At 50.5% G+C, this 13,648-nt stretch overlaps 1 protein-coding gene across 4 annotated transcripts in view; it reads left to right on the top strand.

The window, feature by feature from the left end:
- CIITA (class II major histocompatibility complex transactivator) overlaps positions 1 to 13,648 on the top strand; it is a 45,953-nt gene that overhangs the window by 18,183 nt on the left and 14,122 nt on the right. For all 4 annotated transcript variants that reach the window (XM_074322573.2, XM_019714063.3, XM_019714062.3 and 1 more), the window contains exons 2-9: positions 5,000 to 5,146; positions 5,368 to 5,463; positions 7,810 to 7,872; positions 8,052 to 8,132; positions 10,372 to 10,416; positions 11,368 to 11,520; positions 11,972 to 12,115; positions 13,193 to 13,357. In XM_074322573.2, the coding sequence (XP_074178674.2) occupies positions 5,000 to 5,146; positions 5,368 to 5,463; positions 7,810 to 7,872; positions 8,052 to 8,132; positions 10,372 to 10,416; positions 11,368 to 11,520; positions 11,972 to 12,115; positions 13,193 to 13,357 (894 nt within the window). The remainder of the gene's footprint in view (positions 1 to 4,999; positions 5,147 to 5,367; positions 5,464 to 7,809; positions 7,873 to 8,051; positions 8,133 to 10,371; positions 10,417 to 11,367; positions 11,521 to 11,971; positions 12,116 to 13,192; positions 13,358 to 13,648) is intronic.

Here is a 13,648-nt window from a genome sequence, read left to right as displayed (position 1 = left end):
CAACACCAGTCTTCCAGAGTTGCTGTGACAGTTGGAACAAGGTCATAAATATACAGTATCCAGCACAGCCCCAGACACACAAGAATCTCCCCAGCAGAGATGGGATGTGACGTTGGCCCAAGAACAGCTGCGTAGACTGAACGTCTGGTTGCTCAGGTCTGAGTGAGGATACTCTGGTGACACTTGATTTTCCTCAGGGGAGAGAGAGGTGCATTTTCATTTCAGAAACCATTTTGGTACATATGCTTTTTCAAAACCTGTGGTATAGTGTGAAACTGGGGATGGAAACGAACCCCCAAAGGAACTTCGGGCAGCAAAAGAATTCGGAAACTTTTCTCAAGTTGGATGTGGAAGGTGGCAGCCCAGGGGGAAGGGCAAGTTCAAAGAGGACCTTCTAAAATTACTCCGCGTTTATCGAAAACACAGCACGCCTCTGCTGCACCCGACGCTCCTCAAAAGGAGAAATCATCTTGCCACCCACACCTTCTCTCACCGGGTGAGGGGGCTGAGGACCAGGAGCCACTAAAAGAAGCTGCGACACTGGGGCCAGGCAATGGCTTCAGATCCCAGCTCCCTCCTCTTCTCTCTGAGCCTCTTTCTTCACCTGAGAAATGGGAGTATAAATAGCTAATGTGTGAGTTAGACTAAATGGGGTAACGTCTACACATCAGGTGGTTTGGTGTCTGGCCCTCGTGAATTCTAGTTACCCATCATTCCTGTTGATGAGGGGAGCCTGCCATGTGCTGGAGCCTGGGGGTCGGGGAGCAAGGGGGCCAGGTCCTGCCCTCCCAGAGCTCCCAGCCTCTGGGATCTGCACTGTGATGGACAGCTGAAGGGGACTCTGTCCTCTATTGGGGTGACCAGGGCCCTCTCTGCCCCCAGCACCCTCTAGAATTGCAGGTGGGGAGAAAGAGTCCCATTGAGGGGCCTTTGGAGCATTTCCTAAGCATCTAGAGATACAGGAAACATGGTAGTGGGAACACTAACGTGGGGAGAGGGTGCTAGGTCAAGATGCAAGTAGATCTTGGCGTAAACAGGAGGCGTGGTGGCCTTGTGGGGAGAACTAGACCAGGAACCGAGACTGTGGGTCTGCGACTAGCTCGGAGTCGTCCCAGCGTAGTGGGCTGCCTTGACTAGGGGCCTCCCTGTGCCTGGTCAGCACACACAGCCCCTCCTGGCCTTTCCCTGGTCCCGCAAGGTAGGCTTCATTGTCCTAACCCAGTGGTGGGGAAACAGATAGTCAGAGAGGTGAAGTCATGTGCCTAAGGCCTCCCAGCCAGAATTCAACCTCCAGCTCTCTAACTCGATGACCTTGGACCAGCCATTTCAGCGAGGTGTTTGAGTACCCTCCTCTGTCTAGTGCTCATAATACTCCATCCTGCCTTCTCCCGAGGTCCTTTGGGAGCTTCGAAGGGGGAAGGGTGGAGGCAGAAGTCTATTGTGAGCATCAGACCCCCTCTGCTCAAAAGGAAGATGCAGGGTTCATCTTGGGAAAGCAGGAAGGGAGGTGCCGTGGTGTGTGGGAGGTGCCTGAGAAATTTCTTCTTGTCCAAGTTGAGCCAACAACACAGAACTTGGGCCCTGGGGTGACTTTTCTCCCAGGTACTTTGTCAGTGGTGGTGAGAGGGTATGAACGGACCTCCCACTTTGTACTGCAGACTATGGGGCTTTTTTGTTTCTATGGGGTCTCCTGATGCAAAAGCACAGAAAGTTTGGCTTCACAATGTGGTGACTCAGGCAGGAGTGGAAGGGGTAAGAGGCGAATAATAATAATAATTAATGATAATAATAGCCATCACCCATGCTGAACTCATCATGTACGTGTCAGAAGCTGTTCTAAGCTTCCATTCACTAAGCACTTACTAAGCGCCAGTTACCTTCCTAAGGAGTCTATATGAATTAACTTCCCTAATCCTTATGAGTTGCCAAGTATTATTATTCCTATTTTACAGATAAGGAAACTGAGGCTCCAGGAGGTTTAAAAACTGAGTTTGGCCAGGTTGCAGTGAGTTGGCAGATAGGAGTGGTTTCAGAGTCAGGCGATTTGACTCTGGAACTCACGTGACTCGATTGCCTTCTGGCTCTGTCAGTGTATCTGCCTGGTCTTTGAGCACATTTGGCAGTGCTGCCTGAAGTTTGAAGCGGAGCCCACCAATAGTGAGGCTGGGCTAGACGTTTTTTAGGCTCTTCCCCATTTGCACGTCCCGCCGCTGCCCATCTCTAGTTGTTGCTGGTCCCTATTCCTGGGCCTGCACACAGCGTGGGTGTTCATGTGAACGGAAACATTTAGATGAGCAGGCAAGAGCACTGGACAGAGAGTCTGGGGCTGGGGGGTCAGGTGCAGGCTTGGCCACTGGCAAGCTGTGGGGCCTTGGGCAAGGCACTCCCCTCTCAGGGTCTCCTCTTCTCTGTGGAATGAAGGAAGTTGAAGGTCCCTGGCCAACCTGATGGCCTGTGAGAAAACAGAGCTTGGGTAACTTGACCAGAGTCATACAACTCATTTCTGGAATTGCTGGGGTCAGTTCTGAGCTGTTGTCAGCAGATGTGCCTGCCTGGAAAAAGAGGCAGATTGTTACAGGGTAGGCTCTCAATAAATAGCCTAGACTGAAAATGGGAGGCAGGAAAGATTGGGGGCAAGGAGGTCTTCTCTTACCATCCTTCAGAGAACAGGAAATTGCTCAGTGGGCTCTCAGGCCAACGTGTTGAGAGAGGGGGCGCCATTCTGCCTCGGCCCCACTCCAAGAAAAGGGCCGTTGCTGTCTCTTTCAGTTTCGCTTCCTCCAGTCATGGCTGGCTGGGCCTTTGACGCAAGCCTATTGTTTGGGTTCCTGCAGCCACCACCCAACCCGTTATAAACACACAGCTCCAGCCAGGGCCTCATGTTGGCCTGGAAAGGTCATTCTCTGTGACTTCTGGGTTCTGTGTTGAGACCCTCCAGAGGTAGTGAGAGTTGTTGCTGAGTGACAGGAAAAGAAGCAACGGGAAGGTAGTGAGTTGTGTGTGTGTTTTCACTGCTTTACCCTCCCACTGTCCTTCCCCGCTTCAACTCCATGTTCTTGGCCAGGGTGGGCCACTCAGGAGGCTCTGTCACGTCCTCTGGCCTTCAGGACCACCTCTCCTCTCACCTCCTCCAACAAGCTTCCTCTGAGTCCTTCCAGCATGTTTCTGTGTCCCATGTGTAGTAAGTCAAATGCTGGCCCCCCCAAAAGATATGTCCACATGAAGTCCCTAGAACCTGTCACTTTCGCCTTATTTGGAAAAAGGGTCTTTTCAGATGTAAGTTAAGGATTTTGAAATAAGATCATCCTGGATTTTGCAGGTGGGCCCTAAATCCAATGACAAGTGTCCTTAGAAGAGAAAGGCAGAACATTTGAGACACAGAGGCGATGTTACCCCCTGAGGCAGAGATTGTAGTGATGTGGCCACAAGGTCACATGTCAAGGAATGCCAGCAGTTCCCAGGAGCTGGAACACACAAGAAAGGATCCTTCTCTGAAGCCTCCAGAGGAAACTTCATGTTGGATTTCGGGCCTCCAGAACTGGGAGAGAATAAGGCTGTATTGTTTTAAGTTACTCAGTCTATTGTACTTCGATGCGGCAGCCATAGGAAATGAACACTCCATGGAATTTGAAACTGCCCGAACGAGGCAGCAGGCAGGGCACTGGAGCCACACAGATGGGGCTTCAACTTGACTCCGCCTGCAAGAGTTTAGCCTCTCTGAGCCTCAAGTTTCTCACCTGCAAAATGCCCTGCCAGCGTTAGTGTTTTGTTTTGTTTTCAAAGCTTTCTTGGGAATAATTCACACATCATGCAATTCACCCATTTGAAGTGTACAATCCAATGGTCTTTTTAGTATATAGATAGTTGTACAACTCTCCCCACAGTCAACTTTAAAACATTTCCATCATCTTCCCCAAAAGAAGTCCCATACCCATTAGCAATTGTTCCCCATTTCTCCCCACACTCTCCCCCAACCCTACCCAGCCATTCTATCTGCCTCTGAAGATTTTCCTGTTCTGCATAGTTCATATAAGTGAAATCATACAGTATGTGGCCCTTTGTGTCTGGCTTCTTTCACTTACATTAATTGTTTTCAAGTTTCCTCCACGTTGTAGCATATGTCAGTACTTTATTTCTCTTTATGGCTGAATAACATTCCATGGATTTTCCACATTCTGTTTATCCATTCATCCATTGATAGATATTTGAGTTGCTTCCATATTTTGGCTGCTATGAATTATACATCTGTACCATTATGCTTTGTATGCAAGTTTTTGTGTGGACGTGTCCTGGGTTGTCTTGCAGATTAGATGAAATAGCATCTAAGGTATCTGATGTGTCCCTCTACACATGATTATGAGGGATCTCACAGAGAATCTGCCCCAACTCCTTCAATTTGCAGAGTAGGAAACGAGGCATGAGAAGAAGCAGAGACTTGCTCAAGGTCGCACACAGCAGTGGAGCATAACAGTTAAATGCAGGCCCTTGAGTCCGACTGCCCGGAACCAAATCCGGGTTCCCCCGACCTTGGGTTACCTTATGTAAGTCACTTACGCGTGTGTAAAAGGAGGACAGTAATAGTGATGGTACCTACCTCTTATGGTTGTTGTTGTGAGAATTAAATGTGCTAACCCATGTGTCTGGCACATAGTAGGTGCTCTGCCAGTCTTAGCTGTCATCATTCATGGCAGCACGAGATGTGGGACTCAGGTCTCCTAGCTCACAGGTGTAACTTGTGTTGACTCTACAGTTCCCCAGTTCCCTCTCCTGTAGGATGGGCATCTTCCCAGGGCGCTTGTAAGTTGCTTGGAGAAAGGGAATATGGTTGCTTCTCCCCACTGCCTGGAGAAAAGTGCTAAAGGAGCACTTTTCTCACTTTCTTTGGCTCTCCCTAACCCTGGCCTTCACCGAGTTCACCTAGCTAGGGAACTGTGGTAGGTGTTAATTCTCTGGATCTTTTCAGCATCCCACGAGGTGACCAAGTATGTCTCCCTTCCAGGCAGTGGACAGTGTGCCGCCATGGAGTTGGGGCCTCTAGAAGGCGGCTACCTGGAGCTCCTTAACAGCAGTGCTGACCCTTTGCAGCTCTACCACCTCTGTGACCAGTTGGACCTGGCTGGGGAAGAAGAAATCGAGCTCTGCTCAGGTGGGCTGTCCTTCTTCTGGCTCTTCCCAAGCCCTTCCTCACCCCTCAGCCTGCAGGGGCAGCAACCAGGGCAAGCGCTGGCCGCTGAGCTCAGGTCAGCACCAAGGACAGCTCCTGCGCGGCGGGGCGTTCCTCTCCAGCCCGACCCCGCCTTCCTGCCTTCCCCACCAGGCGTCTTCCCAGGCCTTTCCTGCTTCATTCAAGGGGCTTTCCCCCCACAGAACCCGACACAGACACCATCAACTGTGAACAGTTCAGCAGGCTGCTGTGCGACATAGAAGATGACGAAGAGACCAGGGAAGCTTATGCCAATATCGGTGAGGAAATACCCCGGGGCCCAGAAAAAGCACAATTGAAGGACAACATTCTTTTTTCTCTTTTATTAATCTCATCCATTCACTGTGAGCCACACCAGGCCCCTCTGTCAGAAATCAGGGCGGAGTGAGGGCTAAAAGAACAGAGCCTCCAGGGAAGACGGGAGATGGAGAATAGAGAGGGGAATAGACCCCCCCCTTCACTAATGACCCACAGGCAAACAAAAGCTCACTTTTACATCCTGTCTCCATTTCTATACCTTTTTCTATTTCTTGCTTTTCTTTCCCACAAGCCCATACCACACACCCTCCCTCTCTCTCTCCCCAGGTCCTAAGCCAAACTTAGTATTGGCACTGTTGTATGCTAATCACTGGTCGTGTGTTATCACCTTGAATCCTTACAACAGAGGGAGTTGATCCAGTTAGTTTCTCTATTTTACAGATAACAAAACAGGTTCAGAGAGGTGAAGCCATCTACCCAAGTCTGCGTTAGAGAAAGTAATGGGCAGGTCGGAAATTCTAACCTAGTCGTTCTCATTTCAAAGTCCTTATTTTTAACCACAAAACGGGAAGTAGCTGAGGGTGGGGAGGTTTATGAAGCCTTAAGCCGAGTGGCTGGTTTGCAGCTTTAGAAAGATCTACAGGTTTTAGAATAAAGGCAAAACTCTTTGGGGAGAGGTGGTTTTCCATTGTTGTTTTTTGGGAGGTGGGGGTGGGTCAAAGGATCCCCCCCCTCACCAGGGTTACCACCATCTCATAAAGAGGTTTTGTATTACAAAAAAATGCGTCTTCTGAAGGATGCAGGCGCACCAGGAAGTAACTATTTGGTTATCAAAGTACAGCCCGAATTTCCTGCCCCCATTTGCCTTCTTCCTGTGTACCCTTGTACAATAAACAACCTGTGCAACTGTTCTGAGTATCCCTTTTCCTGGCAACCCAACAACCAAATCACTCCGGAGGTCTGTGCTCGGCACCAATGTGGCCAGTTTTTCCCCAGTACACAGTTAATCCAGCATCACACAAGGGCAGAAAGTGGAGAGAAGCAGTTACTGTATGTGTCTCAAAATTACAGAACTGAGAGCCTGCCTGTTTCCTTTCCTTCCTGGGAATCTACTTGAGGGAAGCAGAAGTGTTTGGGGCTGAGGGCCCTCACATTTCCTCACAACTGGAGGTAGTAACAAAGGGTTGGGCTTTATCCCTGAGGGACGTATACACAGGAAATGGAGCTGTTGAAGCAAGTGGAGGAGGACGCTTTATCCAATTGTGCTCCTCAAGTTGGTGGGTTTTCTCGCACTCCTAGAAGGCCGTGCCCTGGCCTGGGCGTGCAGCCAGTGAAGTATCCTGAAATATTACGTTGGCTTCCATATATGTAAAGTGGGAATAATAATCGCTCGTCTCTTGGGATGGGTGGGAAGATTGAATACGGTTCTGTGTGTTAGGTAGTTAGAAAAGCAGTTTGCAAAGAGAAAGCATTCAATAAGTATTAGGTACCACCTCACCACTGCAATCGTCCTTATCATTACCGTCTGCCTCATCAGTGCTGCCCTCACTCCATTCCTCAGCTCAGACGCCCGTGATGGCTCTCCATTACCTATAAAATCAAGTCCTAACTTTCCCCAACGTGAAACTCCTACTGCAGACACCTCTCTCTCAGCGTTCACCACACATACCCCAAACACCTTTCCTCACTCCATCCCCACTACCCAGAAAGCCCTCCACTTTCCACCTCTCAGACTCTGCCCCATCTTTCAAGGCCTGGCTCCAGGATCCCTTCCTGACTGTTCCATTTCACTATGCACTCTCTCCTCCGACCTCCTGCCGTGATAACTGTCTTCCCGTTGGTTCCAAGCCACGTTCTACTTCATACAATTAACCACCATTTATTGAATGTCTTCTGTGTACCAACTACTGTGTTGGATGCTTTAAATGCAGAGCTTCTAATCCTCCCCAGCCATTCCTGGGTTGTAGGCATTATTTATTCTCATTACACGGATGAGGAAATGAGGGCCCAGAGAGGTTAAGTCACTGGCTCAAGGTTGCATGGCTGGTAGAGCAAACAGAGGGTAGAGCTGGAATTTAAACTCAAGCCCCCACGACAACTCAACCACGCTGCATTGCACTATTTTATAGCAATAGATATGTTTTCATGAATACATACCTCATCCCTTCAATTAGATTAAGAGTCCGTGAGGCTTAGTGTTCCTTCATCAATTTGATCATTCATTCAGCAAACATTTATTGAGCCCCACTGTGTGTCAGGCCTGGAGGGTCACTGCTCCCAAGGCCTCACACACAATAGGGATTCAGTGAGAACTAATTGATTGACTGCATGTTTCCTTGTCTGGGCAGCCGAACTGGACCAGTACGTGTTCCAGGACTCCCAGTTCGAGGGCCTGAGCAAAGACATTTTCAGTAAGTTGGGGGGCTCTTGGCTCAGCCTGCATTTCCTTCCTTGTTCCGTGGGAGCACTGCAATACTGGACAGCCACCCTTCGATGGGGTGGTCAGATCCCTTCCTAACATAGGGGCAATGGAGGTTCACCTTGGGTGGCCATTGACTGTGTGTGTTGGGTCTTTGGTTTTTCTCCAAAGTCGAGCACATAGGATTGGAAGAAATAATCAGCGAGAGTGTGGAGGTGCTGGAGGAAGCAGGACAAAAGCGTCAGAAAAGACGTGAGTGTGCCCCTGTCTGATCCCACCCAGCCTTGCCTGAGTCGTGACCCTGCCTCAGCTCCAAAGCCTGTTGTGGGTCCCAGTTCCTTCTCTCGTTAAGTCCTGTCCTGTCCACCTGGGTTTGGGTATCCCGCCCACCTCTCCCCTCACCGTTGCTCCCTGGTGACCCAGGGGAGAAGCAGACGGCCCAGGTACAAGTGGCCACTCTCCTGGTGGGGGGTGGGGGGGTCTCCGTGCCTGGCTGTATTGATTGCCCTTTCCAAAGGAGCCGTGGGCTCTGGCTTCCTTTCCGTCCTTAGTCGTCACCCCTGTATTTGGAAGCACAGGTTTTAGAGTCAGCAGCGCTGGACTTTAATCCTGTGTCTGCTACTGATGGTCACTGTGACCTTGGCAAGTACCTGCCCCCCTCCCCCAGCCTCCTGCTCAGTCTCCCTGCCTCCTCCCTCTGTCCTCACCTGGCAGCCAATAGGAGCTTTGAAATGCAACTCAGATCATTTCGCTGCCCTGTTAATCTTCCAATGGCTATAAAATACACACAACATGGCCTGTGTGATCTGGCCCTTTCCACCTCTCCAAACTCCCTGGGAGCCACTACGTTCCAGCCACATTAACGTCTTCCCATGCCTGTAACCCATGTGCCCTTCCCAGCCTTGGGGCCTTTGCACTTGCTATTCTCTCTGTCTGGAATACCCTTCTCCCACTTCTTTCTGTGATGGGTTCCTTCAAATCTTTCAGGTCTTGGCTAACCTGTCACCTCCTCCTGGAGGCCTTCCTTGACCACCCTTTTCACATAGGTTTTTCATTTATTTTCACCTTGTCTGTGTCTCTTGTAGCACTTGTCACAATCTAGGACTTACTTGATTTATTGCCTTGTGCCTAGTTCTCCCACGGTGAGGACAGGGACCTTGTGTTTCTTACATCCCCAGCATCTAGCACAATGCCTGGCGTGCAGTAGCACCTCAATCAATATCTGTTGAATGAAAATATCTGTAAAATGGGTATAACAGTTAATTGAGTGCATATTATGTGCCAGACCATGTGTAAGTCCTGTACCAATTTATTTTTGAACAGGTAAAACAGGTGCATTGTATACAAATGCAAAATGTGCAAAGAATATTCAGGGAAAAGAAAATCTTCCCCCCCTCCTCTGTCTCCCTCGCCCCTCAATTTCCCTCCCTGAAGACCACCTCTGTTGCCAGTTTCCTTTTTGCCTTGTTAGAAATATTTTATTTATCTATATGCCAGCTTTTTTTTTTTACTTTTTACATCAATGACCACATTTTTACCCACACTATTCTGTACCAGATTTTCTTCATTTATTGTGTCTGGAGGGGTCATCTCTGTATCACTGATGGAGAATTGTCCTGCCTCCAGGGGGCTCTTTCTTCTTTCCTTTCTGCCTCCCTTTTTCCCTCTTTTCCTCCCTTCCTTCTTTCCTTTCTTTCTTTATTGTTTACATTTGATAAATATTTCCCCCAACATTTTATTATGAAATTTTTTTAACATACAGTAAAGGTGAAAGAATTGTACTGTAAACAACCGTGTATACCTACCACTTACATTCTACAATTAACATTTGGCTATATTTGCCTTAACACGTCTCTGTCCGTCTGTCCATCCCTCTATCCATCCACCCACCCATCCATCCATTTTATATTGGGAACATTTCAAAGTGCATTGCAGACACTAGTACACTTCCCCTTACATCCTTCAGCATCCTGGTCCTTTTACAGAGGATGGCATTTCGTTGGTGGATGGACCATAATTCGTTTACCCCTGGCTAAGGGACACATAGGGATTTTCTCCATGGATGTGTTAAGTCTTTGATACTCACACACTGATTTCCAACGCACTCCTGCAAAACAGGAATCACTGACCCCATCCATCCCCACCCCCATTTCACAGGTGAGAAATCACAGGCTCAGAGAGTCTGTGTTGCTAGGAAGGGATCAAAAGCAGGTTTTTATTACTTTTTTTAACTCAAACTCATCTTGTCTGTCACATCTGTGTTTCTGCCACCTCCAGTGCCTCATTGCCCTGCGAGCTTCGAGGTAGGGTTTGGACACCAGCAGATAGATGAGGGGGGCTGGAATGGTCAATGGGAGGGGAGGGAATGGGAACCCCCACGGCCACTTCCCAGCCATGTAAGGCAAAGCTATTTGTCTTGCTGGGTCCAGGAGCCCCTCCTGGCTTGGAATACCCCTCCCTGGGGCTGATAACCGCTGTGTTCTCTCTGCAGCCTTCCCAGAGGAGCTGCCTGCGGACCTGAAGCACAGAAAGCTCGGTGAGCAGGGCGGGTGGGCCCAGGGAGATTTCTATAAACTGGCATTTGAACACTGAGGCTCAGAGAGGTGAGACCACTTTTCCAAGATCACACAGCTAGTGAGAAGTGGAACTGAGATTGAAACCAAGATCATGATTCCATAGCTTGTGCATTTCAAGGGTTGCTAAGAGACTCAGTTTCTCCTACAAAGCCTCTTCCCTAAATACCCTCTTTTCAAATGCCTCAGTGACCCTCTTTCCCCAAGCTCACCATCTTCTCCCACCAGATGCTTCTTCCCCTCCCCTGCCCTCCCCTCATTTCCATTCCCCTCCCCTCCCTTCCCCTCCCTTCCACTGTTATTGCAAAGGTAGAAAGGCCAGCCCCTGAATGGGCACCAGACTGAGGGATGAGAGGCTACCAGTCTGATGGGAGAAGCCTAGTTCCGCCCTCAGAGAGTTCCGGTCTGATGCGGGAGATAGGGTCCTGCCCAGGAAGATGCCGGAATAACGGAGAAGTACTTTCCCCAGTCTGATAGGGAAGGCTACCCTCTTAGATCTCCCCATTAAATGGACGAGAAAGACCCCTGCCTCAGTCTGATGGGGGTACAACCGTTCCTTTCTTTGGGAAGTGCTTGGGGCCTCTTAGGGGCCCCCAAGGGACTTTGTGACTGGCTATAGAAGGTGGTAGGGGCCTGGGCCAATAGCCCTAGAGGCCTGATGAGGCCACCACTAGCTGTCCGTCTCAGGAAGTTCTCCGGTCTGGTCACAGGGAGAGGCTGGGGGCAGATGGCTGCCGGGCACAGAACAGCTACTGATAAACCAGCTTCACCCAGGGCTAAGAAGAAGACAGGAATTTCCTCCACCTGCCAGGAGAGAGATGTACTCTGCTCAGGAGCCCTCCCCACCCCAGGAATGCCCCTCCAGGCACCCACCCAGATCCCATGCAGCCTCTAACATGGCCCGTTTCTCACAGCCGAGCCCATCACCATGCCCGTGGTGACTGGTACTTTCCTGGTGGGGCCAGTGAGTGACTCCTCAGCTCTGCCCTGCCTGTCACCACCTGCTCTGTTCAGCAAGGATCCAGCATCCAGCCAGACCCAGCCGGAGGAAACCACCCTGCCGCCCGGTATGTGAGGGGCTTAGAGAAGGTGGGCTTCTCCCCTCCCGGGAAGTGCCTGAGGAGTGACTAAGGTGGGGTCACCAGGGACAGGAATCCTGCTGCCCACCAGTGTCACCCACTTCTGCCTGAGCCAGGCCCATCCTTGGGGTCCCCGTCAGCTCCTTCTGTGCCAGAGAACATGCTCTGGAAGGAACCCGGTCCCTGGGAGGCACAAGAGGGAATCCCCACCAAGTAGGGAATTCATCCGCGTTCATCAGTTATGAAAGCAGCTCGTCTCTGTGCTAGACATTCTGCTAGGCTCTTAGGGGCGCGCAGCGGGCAAGACAGACAGAGCAGCCACGCTCCGGGAGATTGCAGCCCTTTAGAAAGGGAGTCAGATGTTACTCAGAGACTCACAAAACAGGATTGCAAACAACGGTGCTGTGGACGGTCCCCCTCACGCCTTTGTCTCTTACAGCGCCCCCCTCCGGCTCCTTGTTGAGCTGCCTGAGTCTCCCGGCTGGACCCTTCCAGATCATCCCCGCGCTCCCCACTCTGCCCCAGGGGCTCTGGCAGATCTCAGGCGCTGGCACAGGCGTCTCCAGTATACTCATCTACCAAGGTGAGTGAGTGCGGCCTGGCCCCGCACGCTTCTCCCTGCTACCCCACTGCTCCCGGATCCTGCTCTCCCCCTTCCCCCCTGCATTTCCCCTTGTGGCCTATTACCTTCTCCTGATCTTCCCTCTCCAGAATACCTTTCCCTTTCCCCATTTCCCAAAACTCAAAGCAGAGGAGTAGAGCTCCCCAAGGTGGTCTGGGTGAGTGACCCGCTGAGTGGCGGTGTGGCCGTCTGTCTGTGTCATTTTCCCCCACTGAACGTTAGTTTTTTCTTCTATTTTTTATTAAACTTTATATATATGTATATTTTTATTATTATTACTATTATTATTTTTTTTCTAAGGAGGGCACAGCTCACAGTGGCCCATGCAGGGATCGAACCAACAACCTTAGTGTTATTAGCACCGCACTCTAACCAACTGAGCTAACCGGCCACCCCTACACTCTATTATATTTTTAAATCCCAATATCAGTACATGCTCACTAACCAGCCAAACACTGAGAGATGCTCACAGGAGTTACTGAGCCTCTCCCTTACTCTTTTCATATACCTGTGAGCAGTTTGGTGACCATCCTCGCACAACTTTCTCTGAATTGCCTTGTTTCCTGATGTTCTGACTGCCACACTGACAGGTGGTGAATTGTCCAGGGGGAGGCATGTGTTTGGGCTCTTAGGGGTGGGAGAGAGAATGAGGCCGGGGGATACTTCCACTCAGCGGAAGAGCATACTTTGAAGGTTGCATGCCTTCAAAGGCATGTGTAAGGCACTGGTGCCCTAGAAGCAGGGGAGCATTCTGGGCATCTAGGAAAATAAGCCCTGACCATATAGTAGAAAAAGTGTCATAGCAGCACTTGCCCTAAGCTCCCTGATGAGCTGATTGTATCCATTTCACAGATGGGGAAACCAAGACTCCGGGAGCTCAATATAACCGCAGAGTTCTTTCCTCTTCATCCTGAAATGCCTTTCTTTGGACGTTCTCTTCTCCTCCTAAGCCCCACAGCCTGATCTGGGATGGGGTGACCCCGTGGGTTCCTGGATAGACACCTGGTTGTTCTTACATCCGTTTCCCACCCAACGTAGGTGAGATGCCCCAGACCAGCCAAGCACCCCCATCCAGCAGCCCAGCTGTCCACAGCCTCCCGAAGACCCCTGAGCGGCCCGGCTCCACCAGCCCCTTCGCCCCATCTGCCACTGACCTGCCCAGCATGCCGGAAGCAGCCCTGACCTCCCGTGCAAGTACGACAGGTGAGGACCTCCAGTAAGAGTCACTGGAAGCAGGATTCAGGGCCTTGGGGAAGGAATTGCCTCAGAGGATCAGGTCCTCAAACAGCTTCCTGCAGGGACAAGCCGGCTGTGTTTATGTAAAACAGGGCAGGTAGGGTGGGCAAGGGGGACAACTGGAGACTCCATGTCCACCTAAATGCGGCCACCAGCCTTCACCAGCTTGTCATCCAGCAGGAGAAGTAGCCCAGTGTGGCCAGATCTTCTGAACTGTCAGCTGAATCTACAAATCTTGATTTTTTTACATAGATACTG

This window comes from Rhinolophus sinicus, chromosome 10 (assembly GCF_057876585.1).
Source record: "Rhinolophus sinicus isolate RSI-liver-muscle chromosome 10, RSI-T2T, whole genome shotgun sequence".
Lineage (NCBI taxonomy): Eukaryota > Metazoa > Chordata > Mammalia > Chiroptera > Rhinolophidae > Rhinolophus > Rhinolophus sinicus.
Note: the sequence above shows the minus strand (reverse complement) of the source record. Positions and strands in the feature narration are given on the sequence as shown.